This window comes from Abrus precatorius, unplaced genomic scaffold, assembly GCF_003935025.1.
Source record: "Abrus precatorius isolate BTA unplaced genomic scaffold, Abrus_2018 Scaffold3, whole genome shotgun sequence".
Taxonomy (NCBI): Eukaryota; Viridiplantae; Streptophyta; class Magnoliopsida; order Fabales; family Fabaceae; genus Abrus; species Abrus precatorius.
In genome coordinates, this window is record NW_020874373.1 from 20,329,986 (window position 1) to 20,354,108 (window position 24,123).

General features: G+C 34.0%; 3 protein-coding genes across 6 annotated transcripts; 2 read left to right on the forward strand and 1 right to left on the reverse strand.

Moving 5' to 3' along the window:
* Window positions 1-2,603: 2,603 nt before the first annotated feature.
* On the reverse strand, window positions 2,604-3,431 carry LOC113860807 (germin-like protein subfamily 1 member 7). 4 transcript variants are annotated; one of them, XM_027493323.1, is made up of 3 exons: window positions 3,282-3,431; window positions 2,937-3,160; window positions 2,604-2,822 (listed from the first exon to the last, which is right to left on the reverse strand). In XM_027493323.1, exons 1-3 carry the CDS (start codon window positions 3,394-3,396, stop codon window positions 2,613-2,615), a joined length of 549 nt encoding a protein of 182 aa, XP_027349124.1. In that variant the 5' UTR covers window positions 3,397-3,431; the 3' UTR covers window positions 2,604-2,612. The 4 variants fall into 4 exon arrangements, with proteins under 4 accessions (XP_027349124.1, XP_027349121.1, XP_027349122.1 ...); XM_027493320.1 differs by having other exon boundaries at window positions 2,604-3,160; XM_027493321.1 differs by having other exon boundaries at window positions 2,604-3,160; window positions 3,276-3,431.
* A 1,515-nt stretch (window positions 3,432-4,946) lies between these two features.
* LOC113860805 (germin-like protein subfamily 1 member 7) lies at window positions 4,947-5,729 on the forward strand. Its single transcript, XM_027493319.1, has 2 exons — window positions 4,947-5,081; window positions 5,182-5,729. Exons 1-2 carry the CDS (start codon window positions 4,967-4,969, stop codon window positions 5,727-5,729), a joined length of 663 nt encoding a protein of 220 aa, XP_027349120.1. The 5' UTR covers window positions 4,947-4,966.
* A 4,261-nt stretch (window positions 5,730-9,990) lies between these two features.
* On the forward strand, window positions 9,991-10,611 carry LOC113862313. The gene is made up of 3 exons (XM_027495404.1): window positions 9,991-10,062; window positions 10,216-10,271; window positions 10,383-10,611. The coding sequence occupies exons 1-3, from the start codon at window positions 9,991-9,993 to the stop codon at window positions 10,609-10,611; spliced, it is 357 nt and encodes a 118-aa protein (XP_027351205.1).
* The last annotated feature ends 13,512 nt before the right edge of the window (window positions 10,612-24,123 follow it).

Sequence of the window (24,123 nt, forward strand, 5' to 3'; positions counted from 1 at the left end):
AAACGTAGGGTGGTGAACAAAATTTATGTATTTGTACACACTCTTTCCAAGAGTGAATGCATCACATGGCCTCACACTCATTTCCTGACTAGACTCTTGACTATACCTTTGGTAAGGGCTCGTTATTGTATGCATTGTATCCGTGTACATGGGCTAACAGCTGACTCTTTGCCTAATTAAGTAAGACCTCAAGAAATGCTAGACGCATCATTGTCTGTGATCATAGGGCACTGGGAGTGTGTATTTAAGGAGAAAAGTAAATAAGTCATAACAAATTGTTGGTATGAATATGTGATTATGGTTGTTTTGTGAATTGGTTATTGAAATGATTATGTTTCTTTATGTCATATTATGATTTCATGTAATATGCTTATTTGTAAAATGATAGAATAGATGCTATGATTTCATGTAATATGCTTATTTGTAAAATGATAGAATAGATGCTCATCCTTACTAAAATTTTTAGGGAAACATGATAATGGTGCCACAAGAAAGAATTAGATTAATAGATAGTTTTATACATTGTAGACTTAATTATGTATTTAATGAGTACCAAAGGACATGTTATTTTAAGTTGGCTGTACATATTGATGACATACCTAGGAATATTATTATATTGGAGATGGAACTATATTATAGCGTTTCTTTTGATTTTTCTATAAGCAAAATCCACTGTATGTTATATTTATATATTTATAGAGATATAGTTAAGACCCTAACAGCCTTCACATATTTATTCACATACCATAATCATAACCATCTTAAAATGTTGACCCGAGTTATCGGTGAGCGAGTCACGGGTGTTGAGGTTGCGGCTGACTTAGGTGATTTATATCTCGAATCAGATGATGATCTCAATTAAGAGAATTTAGCAGAGATAGAAGGATGACATGAAGATGACTAGCACTGGGTCCTCAATTTTTGGATAATTTTTAGGATTGCTCTAGAAGTTAAATTATTTTTGTGATGTAATTATTTTGGTTGTGTAATTGTTATCTTAAGTCCAATATATTTTGACAAACAGTTTATAAATTTTTATACTTGATATATATAATGCATGTTTAGGATCCAGATTTGAAAATTTGTTTCTTGATTATTATGATCTTTAAATTTACTGTTATTTAATTAATATTCCATGATTAACAAATTTTGTAAATAATCTTATTGACAAAATTGTATTTTATTTACTCTATTTACAATGCTTGTCATATACAAAAAAATTTTATTTTATTCTTTGTTTGTACAAATAAAATAAGCAGTTTTAAGACAAAAAAAAAAAGATTAGAAACTAACAGGAAAATTACTTTAAGTTCACGAGACAAGATGAAGCTCATAAATTTTTCTTGAAATTTGTCGAAATAGGAATTAACAAGAGAAATTTTTCTACGTCCAAGAGAGAGGATGGAACTCACGAATTTTTCTTAAAACTTGCCAAAAAGGGAATTGACAAGGGAAATTACTCTAACTCAAAGAGGCAGGATGGAGCTAAAAAAGCGGAGAAACATGTTGAAAGAACTACAAGGTTTGAAACGACTACCAAAGCAGCAGTTACCACTAGTTAAAGGTCAGAGACACGAAGAAATAATCTTGAACGACAATGGTTATGGATACGGCATGATCATGAGCGGTCATGGATAATGGGCGACAATAGTTGAAGAGAAGCACACACAAAATGTAGTTACTAAGAAGTGTTCACAAAAGGAGGAAAGCGATTGATATTCATTTGTCTATAAATAACATGAAGCTTTACATGACGAGAGACTTTTTGCACCATATACTGCACGTAAAATTCTCTACATGCTAAAATTCTACACCAAAATAGATACCGACTACCAAGAGAGTCTCCCACATTTAACTCTGTAGAAGGTTAAGCAAAATTGTTGAATTCAGAGTCTTTTATCATTTTTTTTCATTTGTTCTCTATCCAAGATTTTGTTTTCTGTGTTTTCCTTATAAGGTTCTTCGAATTGAAGTCTATGGTTCGATGGAAACAAAGTTTGAAGCTCCATTAAAAAGTTCCTCCATTTTCTATCTTTATTGTTCATTGTTATATCAATTCTCTAATTTTCTAACTTTGTTTTTTGTTGCATAGTTATATAAAAGCGGAATTTATTTTGTTTATCTTAATAGTATCTTCGTATCAATGAACAAAGGTTCTAATATCTTTGTATCCCGTAACTTGAGGGGCTTAATTAATTAAGAACCCCTTATTAATTCCAAAGAAAATGCCTTTTAAATGTCTTAAAGTTCCAACACATACATTAAAGAAGACGATACTCTAGTCTCGTCTTTATTACTTGTTACGATACAGAACCTTTGTAATTTTTATCTAACACACTGACGTGTCATTTCTTGTAAATTAATATAAGCCTAAAATTTATAAAAAAATCTCTTAAAAAAAGAGAGGGGCGAAATGTAGTTCTTTTGTTAAAGCTCAGAAAAAGTGTGTATTGAATCAAAACACACTCCACGTAAACAACTACGTTATATAAGTATGACCCACGTACATTTTATTTATGATAATAGTAATTATTTGAAGAAGGTCAAATACATAAGGTTAACTGAACTCAAATTTCAATAACAAATGTGAGTCAACAGTCCATGTTCCGAAATTAGTTGTTGTCGTACCAGGAATTCTTCTGAAGCTGATCAATTACTTTCTTGTCGACTTGAAAAGCTTTGGAAAGAACTTCAGGAGAAATAGGTGGATTAGCTTTAAACAAAGCATTTGCAATAATTATAGTTCCTGGATTTTGACTGCTAAGACCAGAAATCGCAACAGCATTGCCATATCCCACATTCAGTTGAAAATGGATGAGGCCAATTGGAAACACAAAGACGTCGCCCTTGTTCAACACTTTGGTAAAGAGACGATTATTGTCCTGATTTGATGTGACAAATCCAACATAAAGAGTACCTTCAAGGACTATAAGAATCTCTGTGCCACGAGGGTGTGTGTGGGGAGGGTTCAAACCCTTGGGTGCAAAATCTATGCGAGCCAAAGATATGCCGAGTGTATTTAATCCTGGTAGTTGATCCACAAAGACCGGAGTTACTTGTGAGCCCAATGGGTTGGCAGTGTTCCCAGGTTCCACATGTATGAAGAAATCTTCAGCTTTAACAAGCTTGGGATCTTTGCAGAATTTTCCGTTCACAAATACTGCAAATCATCAACGAGGCAAAGCTTTTTAATTACACTAATTCTGGACGTGATTTTAATATTATAAAGAAACAAACTTAAAATGAGTGTAAGTAGACTTTTGAGGAATGCTTGCACATACCTCCATCAGTTTCATTGATTGCCACACAAAAATCCTGCAGAGGACTGGGGTCATAAGCAGAGGCAAGGGAGGATGCCAAAGCCAAGACAGCAACAAGAAAGTAGACTTGTTTCATTTTTTCCGTAGAACTATTGTAAATGGTTCTGCGTGTGCATGCAATTGCGAGTAAGAATTGATAAATTTAACTCAGGTAAAACTTGCTATTTATAAGGATGAAAGTTGAATTGGTTTTCTGTTTATCTCCTAAGCATAATTAACACTCCATTTGATGATGAACGAGTCCTTAACAACTACATGCGTGCTTGATCAAAGAGTAGACTAAGGAGATGCTTCACAAGAAAAAGCAAACGTTTCAGTAATACCTCGTCCGCTTAATCAAAGAGTAGTCGTGACTGTAATATTATTTTATTACGAAAAGCTCGTAAACTAATTCAAAAATGCAGTTTAGACTTTGTCTCAAATTTTCAGACCTGACGGTAACAGTTTACAGTATTTAAACTTATTTTCCGAACCATCTGTTTTTGGCTTTCTGTTACTATTTCAAGTTTAAACATCTTCGTCAAAAGTAGTTGGTGGAATATGGAAATTTTGTAAGAGTTTGGGGTACAATCGGACCATCAATGAATTATTTTTCACACGGTCGCATTTAAGACTCCGGTTGCAATTCGCTGGACTTGTTTTCTTACGCCATGGGAAATGGATTTTGTAAGGCAAAATAGAAAACGGTAATTTGAATATTAAGGGGCTGTTTGTTTCACTTCTTAAAAAGAATTGATAAATTTGAAAAATATAGGATAAATAAAATTAGAATTTTGTCAGAATAAGTAGCTAATAATAATAAAATTTTAGAGAAAATGTTAATCAAGGAAAAATCTTAATCTCTGACAACAGTGACAATCGATTCATGGATTTAGATCCTCTACGGCGAAAATTTCAATTAACTTAATTCAGGGACAATCTTAACCATCTATTTTGTCTTTTTTTTAAATAAAGGATTAGATCCAGTCGAGTGATAATGTTATTGCAGATATATATCCTTTTCCATATCGATTCATATAAAGGCCGACGTAACGACAAAAGCGTTTGCAAAGTCAACGAATCGATTTGACCCAATCCTTTAAACGATGTTGTGTCATTAGAATATTACAATAGGGTAAGAAAACAAGTTATACAGAAACAAGTTAAGGCTTTTTCCTTGCTAACATATACAAGTGAGATTTTGACCCTATCTTTGATAAAATAATCCCTATTCCACCAACTACTCATTACGATCGTATCTAAACTACACTATAATTCATAACACGCAGCAAGAAGAAAAAGGTGAGTTTGAAAAAGGGAAAACTATTTAACCACTCTGAAAATTTGAGAAAGAGTCCAAACAGGCCTTGGATTTAACTGATAATAGCTTTCCATTATAAAATAATATGACTGGAACAACTAGTGCGTGTGGAAAGGCAACTTGAAGAGGTAATACTGAAACATTCAAAATATGGAGCATCTCCTTAGTCTACTCTTTGATCAAGCACAAATGCAGTTGCTAAGGAAAGGTTCATCAAATAAATTAAAGAATTAATTGCGTAAGGTAAGAGTAATTTGGCAGCCAATCCTTATAAATAGCTAGCTTCAGTGCTTCACATGATCAAAATTCAATTCAAAACACAATTACTTAAGAAGAATCATTAGAAATGAAGGTTGTCTACTTCCTTGTTGCCACCTTGGCTTTGGCATCCTCTCTTGTCTTTGGATATGACCCCAGTCCTTTACAAGACTTTTGTGTGGCAATCAACGAAACCGATGGTGGTATGTACAAACGTTCCTAACATGTCTTCCTACATAAATTTTAAGATTCTCGTAATAACAAGAACGTATTGTTTAAAAAATGTTCCTTGTTAATTTGCAGTGTTTGTGAATGGAAAATTCTGCAAAGACCCCAAACTTGTGAAGGCTGAAGATTTCTTCAAACATGTGGATCCCGGAAATGCAAACAACCCACTGGGCTCACAAGTGACTCCGGTCTTTGTTGATCAACTACCAGGACTAAACACACTTGGTGTATCTTTGGCTCGCATAGATTTTGCACCTAAGGGTTTAAACCCTCCCCATATTCACCCTCGAGGCACTGAGATCCTTATAGTCCTTGAAGGCACTCTTTTTGTTGGATTTGTCGCCTCTAATCAAAACAATAATCGTCTCTTCACCAAAGTGCTTAATAAGGGTGATGTTTTTGTGTTCCCAATTGGTCTCATTCATTTCCAGCTCAATGTGGGATACGGAAACGCTGTTGCCATTGCTGCTCTCAGTAGCCAAAATCCAGGGCTTATCATTGTTGCAAATTCTTTATTTAAAGCTAATCCACCTATTTCTCCAGAGGTTCTTACTAAAGCGTTCCAGGTAGACAAGAACACAATTGCTTATCTTCAGAAGCAATCTTGGTATGACAACAACTAGTTTCTCAGCATTCATGCTCAATTTATTCTGATGCGATATATCACAACAGTGTTTTGATCACCTCAACCATTTGACCGTTTTCCAAATAGTTAGGGTTATTGTAACAAATAAATTGGATGCGGAGGTTATAATGATATATTATAGTTATGTTTTATTTATTTTGATTAAATACATTGTTATGTTGATTTTATACTAAAGGTTGACTTCCTCCTTACTTTGTCAAATTATATTTTAGTTGGGATATGTTTTCTTATTTATACTAATTTACAAACAAGGAATTCATAATACTTTCCGCGAAAATCAAAATCAAATACATATACCATATTGTACGTATATGATATAGTGTCTTCCTCAACTGCAACACTTTGCCAATTATAATAACATTATTTGCCTTTTTAATATCTTTATAAGGAATCAAAGTACAAAAGGAAAAATGTATAATATTTCTCGAAATACATACTTGTGTATGATGGTTTTTGTTTTCAATAAATAAATAAATTTAAGGGTTCGTTTCATGCATGAAATCAAAATTGACATTTAGAATTATAATTTTAATTCCAATTTCATCATAATTGGAATTGATTTAGAATTACAATTTTATGTTTGACATATTCAAGGAATTAAAATGTAGAATTAAAATTTTAAGTTCGAAATCAAATTCTACAGTGTGATGTAAGATCTAAATTTTTAAAAAATAATTTAATTTTGCATTAAAATTTTATTTAATAATTTTTTCAAAAATATTGTAGTAATTAAAAATACAAAATAATTAAAAAATAAATTGGTAAAGATGATAACTTAATATTTTTTTAAAAAATTATGACACAGTAAATTTATCTTTTTATATTTAATCATTAAAATTTAATATTTTGTTATGAACTATCTTTCTTATAAATTAAATGAAAGCATACAAATGCTCACAAATATAATTTAATTCTCAAAATTAAATAAGTGCTTTCAAGAACTCTTATTTTGAGACCATGAGTTAAAATAAGTAAAAACATTGTAACAAATTCTTCTACGCTTACATAATAGTAAAATATTGCAAAGCTAAAAAAAACCTCGTTTAATAACACTTAATTGATTATAACAATTTCATCCGTTTTATGATATAATTGCGAAAACCTTCGACTATGTCTTTGTTACACTGTAGAATTAATTTCTAATATTTTCTACGACATCTAACAATTCAAGAAAAGTATTAAACAATTTATTATACAATTAACATAAACAATTTGCAGTAAGCGCGTAATAGTAATATGATACAATAACGTAAATATATTAAACGTCTAACAAATGTGAAAAATGAGAAAGAAAGAAAGAAGAAGACGTAAAAGAAAAATAGGAAACAAATGTAAAAAAAGAAGAAAGAAAGAATAAAAAGCATAAAAGAAAAATAGGAAGAATAAGAGGAAGAGGAATAGAAAAAAATTACTTTTATTAATAATCAATGTAAAACGAGAAAGAAGATAATAGAGAAAAAATGAGAGAACATATAAACGAAGTTGTATTAATAATCAATGTTAGAATAAAGCTAAAAATAGATGAAAATACAGAGCATAAGTAAAAGAAGAAAGATGCATAGGGGAAAGAGGGAATAAAGAAGAGAAAGAAAGCATTGGAAAAGAAACAAGAACTACGAAGATGAGGGAGAGAAGATACGCGAGAGTGTATTTGTGAATTATGATATTAGGAATTCAAATTCCTAGGGTGCAGTAGGAATTGAAGTGAGTCAAATTTAGTTATAATAGAATTTCATAGAATTGGTCCATGGAATCATTATCTCAATTCCAAATGGACATCCAAACATGATAATTAGAATTCTTAAGCCTAATTCCAATTCTAACGTCCAATTCCATACTCAATTCTATATGCTAAACATACACAGAATAATCTGTGTTTGAATTTTAGATTCTTTTAATGAATTCTTTATTAATGTGATTTTAGAAAACAAATTAATGAAGATAAGTGGATGGCATTAATTTGAATGAGAAATAGAAAAAGAAAAAGAAGAACAATCATAAAGAAATAACAATAAATAAAGAAATATAAAAAACAATCTTAATAAAAAAATTACAATAAACAAAAAGTGTAGCTTAAAATGAGACTATATTTATAAAAAAAAAAAAAAACCAAAATACTAAAGTAACTTTCTATGGACACAGCTAAACCTTATCGTTTCTTTTACATGATTTTTTCATAAATACTAATAAACGGCTTCTAACATGTCAAACTTAACATTTTTACACTTCTTTTATCATCTTTGAAACCTTTAGATTTAAATACTCCACTTTAAAAATTAGCTTAATTCATTACAATTTTATGTCTAATTAAATTCAAATTATTTTTGCTCAAACTCTCTTGATCCAATTCGCTAATATTCACTATCCATAATGGGCCAGGTCAGCAAGTTGACTGGCTCAATCTCATCGCATTTAACTACGGTTTTATTTTTCAAAGTCCTTGTCCCATCTTTGCCAGGTTACAATTACCTCTAAAATTAAATTTAACCCTTGAGTATGACTTTAAATTTTAAATAATGATTCATATACTTTTATTGTATATTTATTTTAGAATAAAAAACGTGTATATTGCATAGACTATTAACTAATTTTAGTTTTATAATAAGGCGTTTCTACAATAACTTCTTATGTTCCTTCTTTGATCTACTTTCATTACATCATTTTTCCATTTTTTTTATACTTGTTTTGCTTTTATCAAACGGTTCCATTTTCGTTCATTTTCATTTTTGTTATATTGTACAAATGAATTTAAATGGCTTCCTTAAGAAAGGGTCATTTTCAATCCCAGAGCAATGAACATGTATGTTCTAGAACATCGTAAAACTCACAATCTTCACTAAAATGCAGGTTCTAATGATGTTAATCATTAGAATAGAACCCACGTACCTATATCTAGCCATTTAAATGTAATATTGTTCCTCTAGTGAAGTTTAGATGAAATGCACGTAGTGTTGTGGCGATAAGAGTGGATTAATAATGGGTAAAGTATGGATAGGGTATTATAATACCCATTTTTATACCTGCATTTTTTAAAAATACCTATATTTAGTCTCATACCAACGTGGGTAGTAATTTTAATCCTCATATACATATCCTTTGTGAGTATCTTAGAGCTTGACTTCTTGTTTTCATTTCTATGTTTTCTATTTCATCTCTTCTCAAAGAGTATTCCACTTTATAATGTGTAGCATGATTTTATCCTTTGGACCACCCATTTTCACTCTCTCCTTCATTGAACTTGTCTTTTGAGGTAAGGAGAGCTCTACCTCATTACTAAGAACATGGTATGTTTGTGCTCATGAAAATGTTGTGAGCGTGATTATGTATATATATCTTGGATGAAAACATGTTTTTTTTGTGATGGAGAATGTGTATGACCTTTATTTTGAGCATATATGTATGTGTGTTGTGGACTGAGTCCGGAAGTGACCAACCTTTGACAATGATGGATTGATGTATGATATAATAATGAACTAGAACAAAATAGAGAGATGAAAGGATGAATAATATGTTAATAGAAAATAATGAGTTCAGGTTATGATGACTAATGAAAGGAATAGAGCCAGAATGAAAAACATAGAAATAAAATGGGAAGTATGAAAGGAGAAATAAAATGAGAAAGGTAAATTGTTAGGACGAGTGTAGATAGTTCAGAGGTACACTAGAAGTGTGGAAGATGGGGGCAATTTGAAAAATCCTACGAAAATGAGGGTGGTGGAGCTTTCTTGAATTACGCATAACAACTGAGAGTAAGAGCACTACAAGCCTCACACTCATTTCCTGACTTAAACTCTTGACCATGTTTTTGCTGAATATTATTCCATTCTTATCTTTGCAACACAATGCTACGCGCATTTCATCTAAACTTCACGAGAGGAACAATATTATGTTTTACATAGTAAGATCAATTGCAATGGTAAATTTTAATTTCGATTAAGGGGTTTATTAATTGGTCGACACGCGGGTCAAAGATTAATGAGAGGGATGTGACTGAATATGTGGCTAGATGCCTAACTTGCCAGAAGGCGAAGGTAGAACACTAGCGCCCACCTGGCTTGTTACAGCTGTTGGAGATCCCTGAGATCCCACCCACAGACTGACGGCCAGACCGATCTAAGTATTCAGTCCTACTGGAGGACTTACTGAGGGCTTGTGTGCTCGATCAGCAGGGGACTTGGGAGGAATGCCTGCCATTGGTAGAGTTTACTTATAATAACAGTTACCATGCTAGTATTGGGATGGCGCCATTTGAGGCTTTGTATAGGCAGAGGTGTAGAACATCGTTGTGTTGGTATGAAACTGGGGAAACGGTTTTGTGTGCGCCGGATATGATTCAAAAGCAAAACGAACAGATCAAAATGATCAGAGAGAAGATGAAGGCTGCCCAAGATCGATAGAAGAGTTATTATGATAATAGGAGGAAGCCTTTGGAGTTTCAGGTGGGTGACTATGTGTTTTTGAAGGTCTCACTTGTGACCGGAGTTGGGAGAGCTCTAAAATCTCAGAAGCTATCTCTTAAGTTCATTGGGCCATTCAAAGTGCTGAGTAGAATTGGTCCTGCTGCATACTGAATAGCGTTGCCTCCGAATCTCTTGAATCTACATCTAGTGTTCCATGTGTCATAACTCAGGCAATATGTGCCGGATCCTTCGCATGTGATTGATCTTGACTCGGTCCAAGTGAGAGAAGACTTGTCATATGACGTGCATCCTGTAAGGATAGCGGATCACCGTGTTAAACAGCTGAAGGGAAAGGAGATCTCATTGGTGAAGGTAATATGGAGCTCGAGTGATGAAGGAGATGCCACATGTGAAACGGAGAGTAGGATGAGAGAGTTGTACTTGGAATTGTTTGTGTAATCTGTGCATGTTGAATTGAATTTTGGAGACGAAATTCCCTAAAGGAGGGGAGAGTTGTAACGCTCCAAATTTTGTAATATTAATTATTATTGATATATGTATATGGATATGTGTGTGTCTATATATATATATAACTGGATTGGATTGATTGGGCTGAAAATAGGCTAAGTATGGATGCTACTACAAGACATTCTCACTGTAGCGAGAGGATTCTCGCTGTAGCGAGAGGCCCTTGGGCATGAGGCATGAAACTGTGCCTTTCTCACTATAGCGACAGGATTCTTGCTGCAGCGAGAGGGCACTGGGAGAGAAGGATGAAACTGTCGTCTTGTCACTGTAGCAAGAGGTCTCTCGCTGTAGCGACAAAGCCACAGTTTGGGCTGCATTTCTGGATGCAGTTTTGCTGTAGCGAGATTCTGCAGAAACCAGGGTGCAATTTCGTCTGAGATTTTTGCTGTACAGACAAGAAGCATCGTTGCAGCGAGAGTGTGTCGCTATAGCGACAATGTCGTGACCAGAGGGGTTTAGGGATTGAGATTTCATTTCCCTATTTTCCTTCCAAATCTCTTCGATTCTCTCGACCTAAAACCCTATTCTATCGATTAAATTGCCTCTAGAGCCGTTCGGGAGCAGGATTGAAGGTTGAATCCGTGTGGGGAACGCTTGGAGGTGAGTTTTAATGGTTAGGGTTTTCGTTTTTTATCCCCTTTCTCTATTTCCATGAGTTCCTTGGGTTCTCATGGAATTCTTCCATGTATTTGGCTAAAATCCATGTGGGGAGCACTTCCATAGTTGAATTCGAGTGTGGGTCTTCAATCTAAGGTAAGGGAGAGGAGGACTCTACCGTATCTCTTTGGGTTTGATTGTCGTGTATTGTGATGAATATTGCAATGTAGTTGAGATAAAGGGTAGGAAATATGTATTTGATGAAAATTGCTGCGTGTTGTGAGGTGTGATAGCATGTGGAAACCCGTGATGCGTGATTTTGTTATGTGAGTATGCCAATACTAGATGAATAAGGAATATAAATGTGAACTATGTTGAAAATATTGTGTGTATTGTTGAAATGAATTATGTTATAAATACATGTAGGCAGAGAACAATTATTATGAACATATGTGGGCCTAAGGGCCGTGTAATATGAACGAATATAGGTTTTGTGCCATGTACTGTAAAATGAATGAGGGCCTAGTGTCGTGTATTATGCATGATTGTGGGGTTTATGCCGTATACTGAGAATGAATATTGCAATGTGTGTGAATGGGGCGTGATTAACGCTGGTGTAACGTGCTGTGAATGGTTCAGTGATACACTGGGGGTGTGGAAGATGAGAACAGTAGAAATACCTTGGGGAAGAGGGAGTGATGGTGATACCGACAATGGGAGCGGGTACACCACGGGCCACACACTTTCTTCCTAATTAGACCTCTGATCACTACCTTTGCTAAGAGGATAAATGTACTTAAGTTTGAGCCTTTAGATGCCAGAGAGAAAAACATATGTGCACGGTTGCATGTTGAACAATAGTGAAATTTTCTATTCTAAGAGATAGGTGTAACACTGATGAATCCATATTTTAATAAATTTTTATTAGCCTTTTCAATATTCTTTAATATAAAAAAACAAACTTAGAAAGTGTAAATAAGGTGAAATTTTCATTTATGTCAAATATCATAGGTTTTATTAATTTTTGGTTTATTTACATTGATTTACATAGATATAATTTGCAATTTGATCATTTGAATAATTGTGCAGGAATTTCTAGACTTATTCTATGGATTTTTTAGCCTTTGAAAAAATCTGAGGTAAAAGTGACCACTTTCAGAAGTGATAGTAGACACTACAACAAGCTAGATCCAGAGGGCAAATCAAAGTGACCACTTTCAGAAGTAATAGTGAACACTACAGAGAACCCAGATTGCACTAGACCTACGCGTAGCTACTATTAGAAGTGATAATGACAACTACAGCAAGAGCCAAACTCACGCAGACCTGCGCGTAGTTACTTTGACTCACCATAGTAGCTATGCGCACTGTGCATAACCACTATCATTTGCCAAACTGACAACTACAGAGAGGGAATGACAGATCTGAAGGTTGCCGGTAGCTACTATCACTTATGATAGTAGCTACTATGGACGACACCTACTTCACCATAAATAGATTTTTGAAAATTAGGGTAAGGAGATTTTTACACTTTTAGATTTTGCCATTTTGAGGAACATTTGTAGAGCTTAGGTCAGCCTTGGGTGGCAGCCAAGAACCCAACCTAGGGTTTGATTTACTTTTCTCTTTACTTTCCTTTGATTTTTACATTCATGTCATTGAATTCTCTTTACTTTCATCTGGTATTTGTGAGACCCATCCTTATGGAGGGCTAAACCTTTTACAATTCTTAGTGAGTTCAATTGGATTCAAGAATTCCTGGGTTATGAATGTTAATACAATTCCCTTTCCTTCATGGATTTCTTTTTCCCAATTTTTTAATTGAATTAATAGTTGAATGAGAGGGACATTGCGTAATTAACCCTAATTCATTTTAATGAGATTCTAAACTTGAATTGCTTAATTCTGGGTTTATTTCTAAGGTTGCTTAATCTTGGAAAAAGGGATTAGAGTCCATTGAATTTCTTAAATTCGTACGGGATTTTAAGGTTGATTCTCGCTTGTTGAATTAACCTAATTGTGAGGTGTCGTAGGAAAACAGGGTGCTCTTTGGACCTTCCTCGCTAAGGTGAGAATACCTCTTGCTCAGGCGAGGATATCAGAAAAACCACTGTTTGGTTATCTCACTTAAGCGGGGAAGAGCTCGCTCAAGCATGGATGTACTTGCTCAAGCGAGAGCCCTCTCGCTCAAGCGAGATCGCGCAGGTTTAAAGGGTATTTAAGATCGTATGCGTTTAGAAATTTCATTTTTCACCAAAACTACCTCTCCTTCTCTGATCGCTCTGTTCTCTCCCTTCCCCATCCCAGGGAAAGCTTCCAATACCTTTGAATCTCTGCTAGATCTAAGCTCAAACGTTCGTCCCACTCAGATCCAAGTAAATTTTTGGAGTCTAGCCTTCGAATCTAGTTCCTATTTCTCTGCTCTTTCCCCTTTTAATCGTAATCTATTCTGTGATGTCAAAAAGAACTCTAGTTCTTGGGAAGTGTGATAGTCATATTTTAGTACATCTTTCTCTCCATGTTTTTGGTTTAATTGTGCTTCATTAGTGCATTATTTTGATGTGTTAGTTTAGATTTGTGTTAGTAAGTAATTTAGAATTTAAATATAAATCTTTCTTAATTCTCACCATAATTTCTTATTTTGACACAGTTTCTTGCAAAGACCATATCTGGAGCTACACTACTCGGAATTGGACAAAATTGGTGTCCCTGGAAATATAACACAGAGATCTACAACTTCTCTGTTGGGAGAAAAGACTAGTTCGAGCATCTTCAAGTCCAAAATTGCGTCACAATGTTGCAGCCCTACACTAAAATTTTCAGAATTTGATTGTATTGTTGATTTTACTTAGTTAGAGAGTTGGGTCTTAATTAAGCCCAATTATTATGTCTTTTACTTAGTTATGTGTTTAGGAAACTCATTAGGGAGTTGGGCCTTAATTAAGCCTAATTATTTTATCTTTAAATAGAGGTTATGACTCTATGTACGAATCCTTGTTTTTCTTTTCCCGTAATTTTTTTTAGAATTACAAGTCTTTATTTTAAATTCTTTCCTTTATTTTCGTCTCTCTACCTTCCATCTTTTCATATTTTCTGGTTTTGGCCGAAGCAAACATGATCATGAAGCAAGGCTAATCCATCAATCGGTTCAAGGTTTCAAGAACAACATTGCGTTTGAGTTTCGGGTTAGGTTCTATCGAATTCGCACTTTTCCTCCTCTTTTCTGATTAGGATAATTACGTTTTTCATGATATTGATTTTTTGTTTGCATTCTAAACAGAGAATGAGAATTTCAAATTTGAAATAAATGAATTCACCTAATTCAATAAATCAATTGTTCTAAATTTTGTTAAAGCATTGGATTTGCGATTGCAGTTCTTGTTTTGATGAAATTCATAATCTAGATTTAGATTTTGGGTTATTAATGTCGTATTGAATTAGTGTTGATTGGAAATTCGTTGGAATTATATTCGTGTAACAATGAGAATTGCGTTGTAGTGATTGAGATCTTGATTTGGTTGAATTTCATATTTCGTTTCGTTATAATTATTCCTTGTTCTTTTCTTTTCTATTGTTTACAATTTAATTCAAAATAATCCTTCTTTAAGCTAATCTGAAATCACATGATGGAACCAGAAACAGAATGTATCTTATGTCCTTGTGAGATTACCTAGGTTTACTCCTTGTATTGCAAATTTTTTAAGAAAATCTAGTTTGTTTGATACCATTGCGACGTGGTTATCAAAGTGTTACCGGTTGAGACGTGGAGTTTCTCCCTAGAGCCAACGAAAAACTTAGTTCTCAGGCCCATTTCCATGTAAAGGGAGTATTCTCGAGCCTTAGTTTTATTTCTATATGTAGTGACCCATGAGAATTCGAGTAACCTATTTTAGGAATAATCTATAAATTTTTATGAAACTATATTGTAAAAGTAGATTTTTAGTATAAAGGAAGGTTTTGGGTTTATTTGAAATTAATAGAATTTAATTTTTAGCAAAATGTCATGGGCTAGAACATCATTAAGAAGTTTTATGGCTAAGTTATTTGAGATGTACATGAGTTGAGTAATAAAAGGTAGAGAATATTGAACTTTAGGTCAGAAGACTCTATTGAGACTGCAAAAATATGACCTCTGGTAAATTATTATGGAAATTGCACTATTTGAGCTGAGTCCGACCCCAGCATGTTGTGTGTTAATATTTTATAAATATTTGTTGACACGATAGAACATGATGATTGTGCTAAATTGTATGATAATGTGTTATTATTTGAGGTTATGTACTGAAATAATAGAATATGATGGTTGTATGAATTTGATGAAGTTTAGTTGGTACTGGGAAGATTTGATGTATTAATATGTGAATTAGAATTAGTTGAGATATGCAAATTACTGAATATGTTTTGATTAATCAAATGATAAGAAAGGAGATAGAGAATATGATGGTGAATAGGGATGTATGAGCATGACTCTTAGGAAATTGTGTAATATAAAAAATGATGATATGTGTGGAGGAAAGAAATAGGAATACTAGTACGTGTTTTACAAATACACCAATTGATGAGATTATGGTATATGTGTTATCGACAGGTGAGATTATAACACATAGGTTGTAATACATCAATTAATGTGGTTGCAACATATATATTAGAACAATATAAGATGATATGCCACGATTAAGATATGGTATGGGCTATGAATATCCACGTTGTATCTGTGTGTGGTTTAGCTTACCATCGATTATCTATGCTGTGTAAGTCCTTCGTAACTAGGGATAATACGTTGGCAGCGATTTAGAGTTCCGAGAGTACCAGGAGTATTGTTGAATTGATAGAATATTTGGATTTGATATGGATAAAGTGGCACAAAGTTATGGAATGGATAATGATATTTGGCAAAGTGTAAAGTGATGTACCTTCTTGTTTTATTATTGTATGTTTAATTGAGAAGTTTTGAATGAAATTGATATGGATGGAATTAACTATCTTTAAATAACAAAAGAAGTTAGGTTATATGTGTGAACTAGAAGAAGTAGGAATCCCTGTGCTTTAGATATAAGTGACAAACCAATTTGTTAGAAAATGGAATGTTCCTAATTTATTATATGTGATTTTGAAAATACTTTTTTGTATTGATTTCATTATCTTATAAATTAAGAATTTTAGTGGGCAAGGGATACTCACTCTTACAACTATTTTTCAAATAAAGAAGATTGATCTGTTTTAGGGTCATACTCGCAAGGAATGGTAGGAAGGAAACTATTCTACAAAAATTTAGTTTATTTTGGAGGACTGTAATAATATTATTGACTAAATTTTTATTCAAAGTTATTTACCCTATGTAATTATATTGATGGAAGTAATTAATTTGGAGTTAAAAATTTTGATAAATTTATTGTGAAGGATGATTAGAAAATAAATGTATAATAGTTAGTGACTAATTGTTAATATAACATTTCAGCTTATCTTTAAATGTGTATGAATTGAAGTTCTAAAATCTTATCCTATTTTAGTAATTCAAAACTTACATGCACAAAGATTTCTTATATACTTATTGATCTTTTACCTATTTTACTCAATAATTGATGATACTTCTATATTTATATAGAAGAAATCATTTAAATAAATATTAGGGTGTTACAATAGGTATTGCATGTAACTTTGGGTTTGTGGGCTGAAAGCAGTATAAATTTCTAGTGTTAGTTTTTTTTTTAAGGTTCTTTCTTTATTTTATAAAATAAATGTTACATATCTTTATTATCTTAAATATATAAAATATATTTAAAGTTTTTTATTTAATTACTAGAAAGATTTATAAGAATAAAAAAATATAAAAAATAAAATATTCGGAAGTTACATTATATATCTTAGCAATTAATGCATTCCAATGTTTATCCTCTAGTACGCTAGTCTTGGTTGAGTATCGGGAAACAAGTTACGAATATACGTTATAATTTGGGCTTGAAATAAAAGCTTTTTATTTTTTGAATTTATTTAATTTTTTTATAAATTACATGTATTTTTTTATAAAAGATAATTTTATTTAAGTTAAATAAAATTGTTATGAATAATAAAACTCTATTTTTATAAAAAATTTAATATAGTGGAATTATGTAAAACTTAAACTCAAAATTACATATTAAACCAAAATGCTTTATAAAAGAGTCTTTAATAAATAATTCTTTTCATAACTAGAAATAAGTTAATTAAAGGAAAAATAAAAAACAAATTTTGGTTGCTAATCAGTTTTTCAAAATTTAACAACCAATCCTCTCTCTCTTTCTATGTATATACACACACTCGGCCACAAGTTGAGGTTGATCTTTTGATCACAGGTTTTATCGATGTGGCAATGGCGACTTCTTCTCACCGCCACTGCACACATCACCTTCTTCTATCATGATAGCCACCACGTTTACATGTCTTACAACGATGGTGCAATGTCATTGTAGCAAATTCCAAAACCAACCTTGTAATGCTCTGAATTTTATAATATTAATTATTGTTATTTATATAAATCTAAATATATATTCATGTGTGTATTTTTAGATATATGTTGTGAATATGTATATATATATATATATATATATATATATCTGTTGAAATGGGCTAAGTGCCTAAGTGCAGGGCGTGTTACTTGGCTGTTCTCGCTGCAGCAAGAGGGCCCTGGTAGGAAGGATCAGAACTGTCGCCTTCTCGCTGTAGCGAGAGAGCGACAGTTTGGGATGCATTTCTGGGAGCAGTCTCGCTGTAGCAAGATTTTGCAGAAACCAGGATGCAATTTCGTCTGAGATTTTCGCTGTGGCGACAAAGGGCGTCGCTGCAGCGAGAAATTCTTGCTGTAGCGAGAGTATCGTGATCTGAGGGGTTTTAAAAGGGGGTTTAGGGATTTGAGATTCATTTCTCAAATTCCCACCTAAATCTTTTCAATCCTCTCGACCCAAAGCCCTATTCTACCGATTAATTGCCTCCACAGCCATTCGGGAGCTTGATTGAAGGTTGAATTTGTGTGGGGAACGCTTGGAGGTGAGTTTTCATGGTTAGCGTTTCGATTTTTCATCCCCTTTCTCTGTTTTCGTGGTTTCCCTGGGTTCTCATGGAATTTCTCCATGTGTTTAGGACGAAATCTGTGAGGGGGAGCACTTCTTGGTGGATTTAGCATGAGGGACGTCAATCCGCGGGAAGTGGAGACTTTATCTATCTCAAATGTGTTGTAATTCTTGTGTGTTTTGTTAATTAATGCAATGTGGTTGAGATAGAGAGTAGGAAGTGTGTGTTTGATTGAAATTGGTGTGCCATGTGATGTATGTTGAAATAGTTAGGCCTCGTGGGGGTGATTGTGTGTGATAGAAAGCTAGTGATTGGTAAATTAATGTTATTGTGAATGAATGAAGGCTATGTGCCGTATACTGTGGATAAAATGTGGGCTATGTGCCGTGTACTGTGAATTGAATATAGGCTGTGTGTCGTGTACAAGCATGAATATTGCGTGCGTGAATGAAATGTATGTGAATGGGGCGTGTAGCGCCGTTGTAATGTACTGTGAATGGTTCAGCGATACACTAGGGGTGTGGAAGATGAGGACGGTAGAAATACCTTGGGGAAGAGGGAGTGGTGTTGTTCGCAATCTACACTAGCAAGTGCACTAGGATTGCAGCAAGTAATGAGTAAATTTAAGATCCAAATGTCGTCTCCACAGGGAATTTAGGTTTCAAATACCACTTCATAGAATTATAACCATTTAAGCTTTTTCGAAATTGGAAAGAGAGTAGTAACATGTAATAACAGCAAACTCGAACAATTAAAAGTAAAATGAACTTGCAGAAAACAGAACAATGAACACACAGTTATGTGATAAAAGAGAAAGAAACCATAACTAGGGAATTGCTTCACCAAAACTCCAATGTTCAATCAATAAAGTTCTGAATTAACAAGCAATTGGAAAGAATGACAATCAGTTTCACATTGTATTATTCAGAGGTTAATTCCTTAACTCAGTGAACCTAACATTCAATTAAACCATTCTAATTCCTTAGATCTGATTCAATTCAATATTGCTTTAAGTGTAAGAAACCAAAAGATTGCAAGATCAAAGTTCCTTATCCCTAAGAAAACTATAATCTCGGTGATTGGTTTAGATATGAAGAACAAATTCAATTTCCATTGACAAGAGTTCCTCTGCAATTAGTTAATCAAATTTCCATTCAATTTCCACGTGAAGTTCAAAATCAATCACTCAATCTATTCCAAAGCTTGAAATTCAGATCCAAATCAATTCAACATGTTTGTTTCAGATCTACAATCCCTAACTATGAACGAATTACACAGCCATGGTGTAACACCTTATATTTCTTTCCTCAATACATGATAAATTTTCATAAAAATTAATATGGTAAAGTAAATTTTCCTTCAAAACTTTCTAATAAGGAAAAGACATTGAAATGATATAAGGTTCATAGAGTAAAATTTCATTAATTCATAAGTACTTTAGGAAAACAAAGATTCTAAAGTTTTCATCAGCAATAAAGAGGAATAGTAGTTTTACAACATTTTCAAAAGAACGCTATAGAACTGAAAATATTCATTACATAACTCAAAATAACTAAGTCCTATAGCAGTTCTCATCCATCCATGCACTGTGAGCCTGGTACTATTCGTCCTGGTTTCCTGAAAAATGTTGTGTAAGGGTGAGTCTCTACCCTACCACTCATACATAACATATACATTCTTCACAAAACACATCTTATCAGATTAACGAAAACATCATGGCATTACATATCACAAGGTTATATAAAGCATATTCTCATCTCAACGAGCATTACATTACACAGATTCACAATTTCTTTTACTTTTATCCGCGCTTACCGCGCCCTGTGGCCACAGTTATCCGATGCCTCTATCTCGAGGTCTTACACATTCATGTAAATAGTCGCCGGATGGCCCAATGCAATACGGATACAACGCATGCAATAGACGGCCCCTTAGCAAAGGTAATGGTCAGGAGTCAAGTCGAGAAATGAGTGTGTGGCCATGTGGTGCATTCGAACACAATATTCCGTGCACAATCCCGAATGTCACTCACCACCCTGCATTTCCCCAAGATATCCCATATCGTCTCCATCTTCCACTTCCCCAGTGTATCTCTGTAACTATTTACATCATATCTTTTTCCATGCTCTTTCGAGTATATTCACATGTTCACATATGTCATTTCTCATGTTCACACATATTTTTCATCATATTTCCACATACTTTTCATCATATACATCAAACCATGGCATATTAACAATACACATCATTTTTACATGAAACACAATATATTCAAACATAAAACTTCCATCTCTTTGTATATTTCATATCACAAAATCATATAATCATATCAACCATCTTCAATATACCTTATTTGGACATAATATCACATTTTCACCATGTATTCATCATAAATCACATAAACAGCCAATTATTCTCACTATTCACCGATTATTTTTCATAAAGCAAGGATTATTCCACATATAATCACATACATGACAAAATCTATGAGAATACAAGTAATAAACATAACAAAATGATAAAGTAGAGCCCCCCTTACCTCAAAACAGAGCTTTTACAAGGATTTAACCGAAGGTTTAACTCTAGAACGGAGGTTTTCCTAAGAACATCATGAACATCTATAAGAAGAAGAAGAAGAAGAGAAACGAACGGTAAATCTAACTTCAAACTTAGAAAAACTTACTTGTAATCCGTTAGATCGAACGTAGAATCACAGATATGAAGAAAAATCTAAGTTTAGGAGGTTTAGTATGAGAGAAAATGGCGAGATATGACTTTAGAACCTTTGAGAACCTTGGATAGGAGTGAAGAAATAAAAATTTCGTCTGCAACCCCCTTTTTATAGAAAATTTTTGAAGTCACTGTTCATCGCGCGGAAACACTGTTCACCGCCTTACTGTTTTTGCCGGAAACACTGTTCGCGGTAACTGTTCACGCCGGAAACACTGTGCACACGTACTGTACACGGATTGTACGCGTACTGTACGCGGATGTGACGTCAGCCATGACGTCATGCTGATGTCATTGATGACGTCATTGTCCTTTGTACAAAGGCAGTTTTACTGTTCATACGCGGTTTACTGTTCATCGACACTGTTCATAGGCGGTTTTACTGTTCATTTTTTTTTTTTTAATAAATTCTATCCAAATCTATTCCAATTATACTTTAACAAACCTCATTTTATTTAAATCAAAATATAGGATGTTACAATTCTCCCCTCCTTTAAGAAATTTCGTCCCCGAAATTTGCTAAGTTACAAAAAGATCAGGATATAATTCTCTCATCTTATTCTCAGTTTCCCATGTAGCATCTCCCTCATCACTAGTACTTCATACTACTTTAACTAATGAAATATCCTTATCCCTTAATTTCTTAACACGATGATCAATAATTTTCACCGGTTGTACATCATAGGACAAATTCTCTCTCACTTGAACAGGATCAAGTTCTATAACATGAGTAGGGTCAGGAATATATTTCCTAAGCTGAGATACATGAAATACAGGATGCAAGTTTGAGAGATTTGGAGGCAAAGCAATTTCATTAGCAACAGGACCAACTTTACTTAGCACTTCAAATGGCCCAATAAACTTAGGAGATAACTTCTTGGATCTTAAAGCTCTTCCAACTCCAGTTACAGGTGAAACTTTTAAAAACACATGATCACTCACCTGAAACTCCAAAGGTTTTCTCCTCTTATCATAGTAACTCCTTTGCCTATCTTGTGCTATTTTCATCTTTTCTCTGATCAATTTGATTTGCTCATGTTGCTTCTGAACCATATCTGGCGCATATAGGATTGCCTCTCCAGTTTCATACCAACATAAAGGGGTTCTACACTTTCTTCCATACAGAGCCTCAAATGGAGCCATTCCAATGCTTGCATGATAACTGTTATTATACGTGAATTCCACCAAAGGTAGACATTCCTCCCAAGTTCCTTGTTGTTCCATCACACAAGCTCTCAACAAATCCTCCAAGGACTGTATTGTTCTTTCAGTCTGACCATCAGTTTGTGGATGATAAGCTGAACTAAGTTTTAACTTAGTACCCAAGGCTTTTTGCAGACTCTCCCAAAATCTCGATGTAAACCTTGGATCTCTATCTAACACAACACTGGTTGGCACTCCATGCAATCTGACTATCTCTCTCACATACATATCTGCTAGCTTCTCCAACTTGTACTTCATATTAATGGAAAGAAAATGAGCTGCTTTAGTCAATCTATCTACTATCACCCAAATTGCATCATGATTACTCTTGGTTCTTGGCAAACCAGACACAAAATCCATAGAAATACTATCCCACTTCCACTCAGGAATTTCTAATGGCTACAACATCCCAGGTGAACGTTGATGTTCTACCTTCGCCTTTTGACAAGTTAAACACTTTGCTACATACTCAGCCACATCATTCTTCATTCTATTCCACCAAAAATTCTTACGAAGATCTTGATACATTTTTGTCGCACCAGGATGAAAACTCATTCTGCTTTTATGCCTCAAGTATCATCTGCTTAAGCTCCTTATTGGAAGGAATACATACACGGTTTTTGAACTTAATCAATCCATTTGCATCACAATGGAACTCCAAATCCTTTCCTTTACCCCTCTGCCTCATCATTTCTTGCAAGAACATATCTTCTTGTTGGGCATCACGAACCCTAACCAAGAAATCATTGTTGATTATCAAAGTCCCAAGATACAAACTCTGAGGTCGCACCTCTACTGCCAAATTCATATCTCGAAACTTCTCAATCAACTCAAATTCTTTCACCATCATACTTGCCATATGCAAAGACTTCCTACTTAAAGCATCAGCAACCACATTTGCCTTCCCAGGATGATAAGACAATGTAAAATCATAATCCTTCAGAAATTCCATCCACCTTCTCTGCATCATATTTAGCTCTTTTTGATCAAACAAGTACTTCAAACTCTTGTGATCACTAAATACCTCAAATTTCGCCCCAAATAGATAATGTCTCCATATCTTAAGGGCAAAAACCACCGCGGCTAATTCTAGGTCATGAGTAGGATAATTAACTTCATGAGGACGCAACTGCCTCGAAGCATAAGCAACTACCCTTCCATCCTGCATCAAGACACAACCAAGCCCTTGCCCAGATGCATCACAATACACATCAAATTTCTGTTCTGGATTAGGCAAGACTAAGACAGGGGCAGATGTTAACTTTTCTTTCAGCTTTTGGAAACTAGCTTCACACTCTTCATTCCACACAAACTCCTTTCCTTTTCTTGTTAACTTCGTCAAAGGAAAAGCTATTTTAGAAAATCCTACAATGAATTTCCTATAATAGCCAGCTAGTCCCAGAAAACTGCGAATTTCTGTGGGATTAGTAGGCCTTGGCCATTGAGCCACTGCCTCCACCTTTACTGGATCCACCATAATGCCATCTTTCGATACCACATGTCCCAAAAATTGGATTTGTGGTAACCAAAATTCACACTTAGAGAATTTTGCATACAACTGTCTTTCTCTTAGTATTTGCAAAACAATTCTCAAGTGTTCTGCATGTTCTTCATGAGTCTTAGAATAAATCAGAATATCATCTATAAATACTACAACAAATTTATCCAAAAACTCATGAAAAATTCTATTCATATAGTCCATGAATACTGCAGGAGCATTAGTCACACCAAATGGCATAACTAGATACTCATAGTGGCCATAGCGGGTTCTAAACGCTATCTTGGGAATATCCTCACTCTTGACTCTGATCTGATGATAACCAGATCGCAGATCAATCTTTGAAAATACAGAAGCTCCTCGTAACT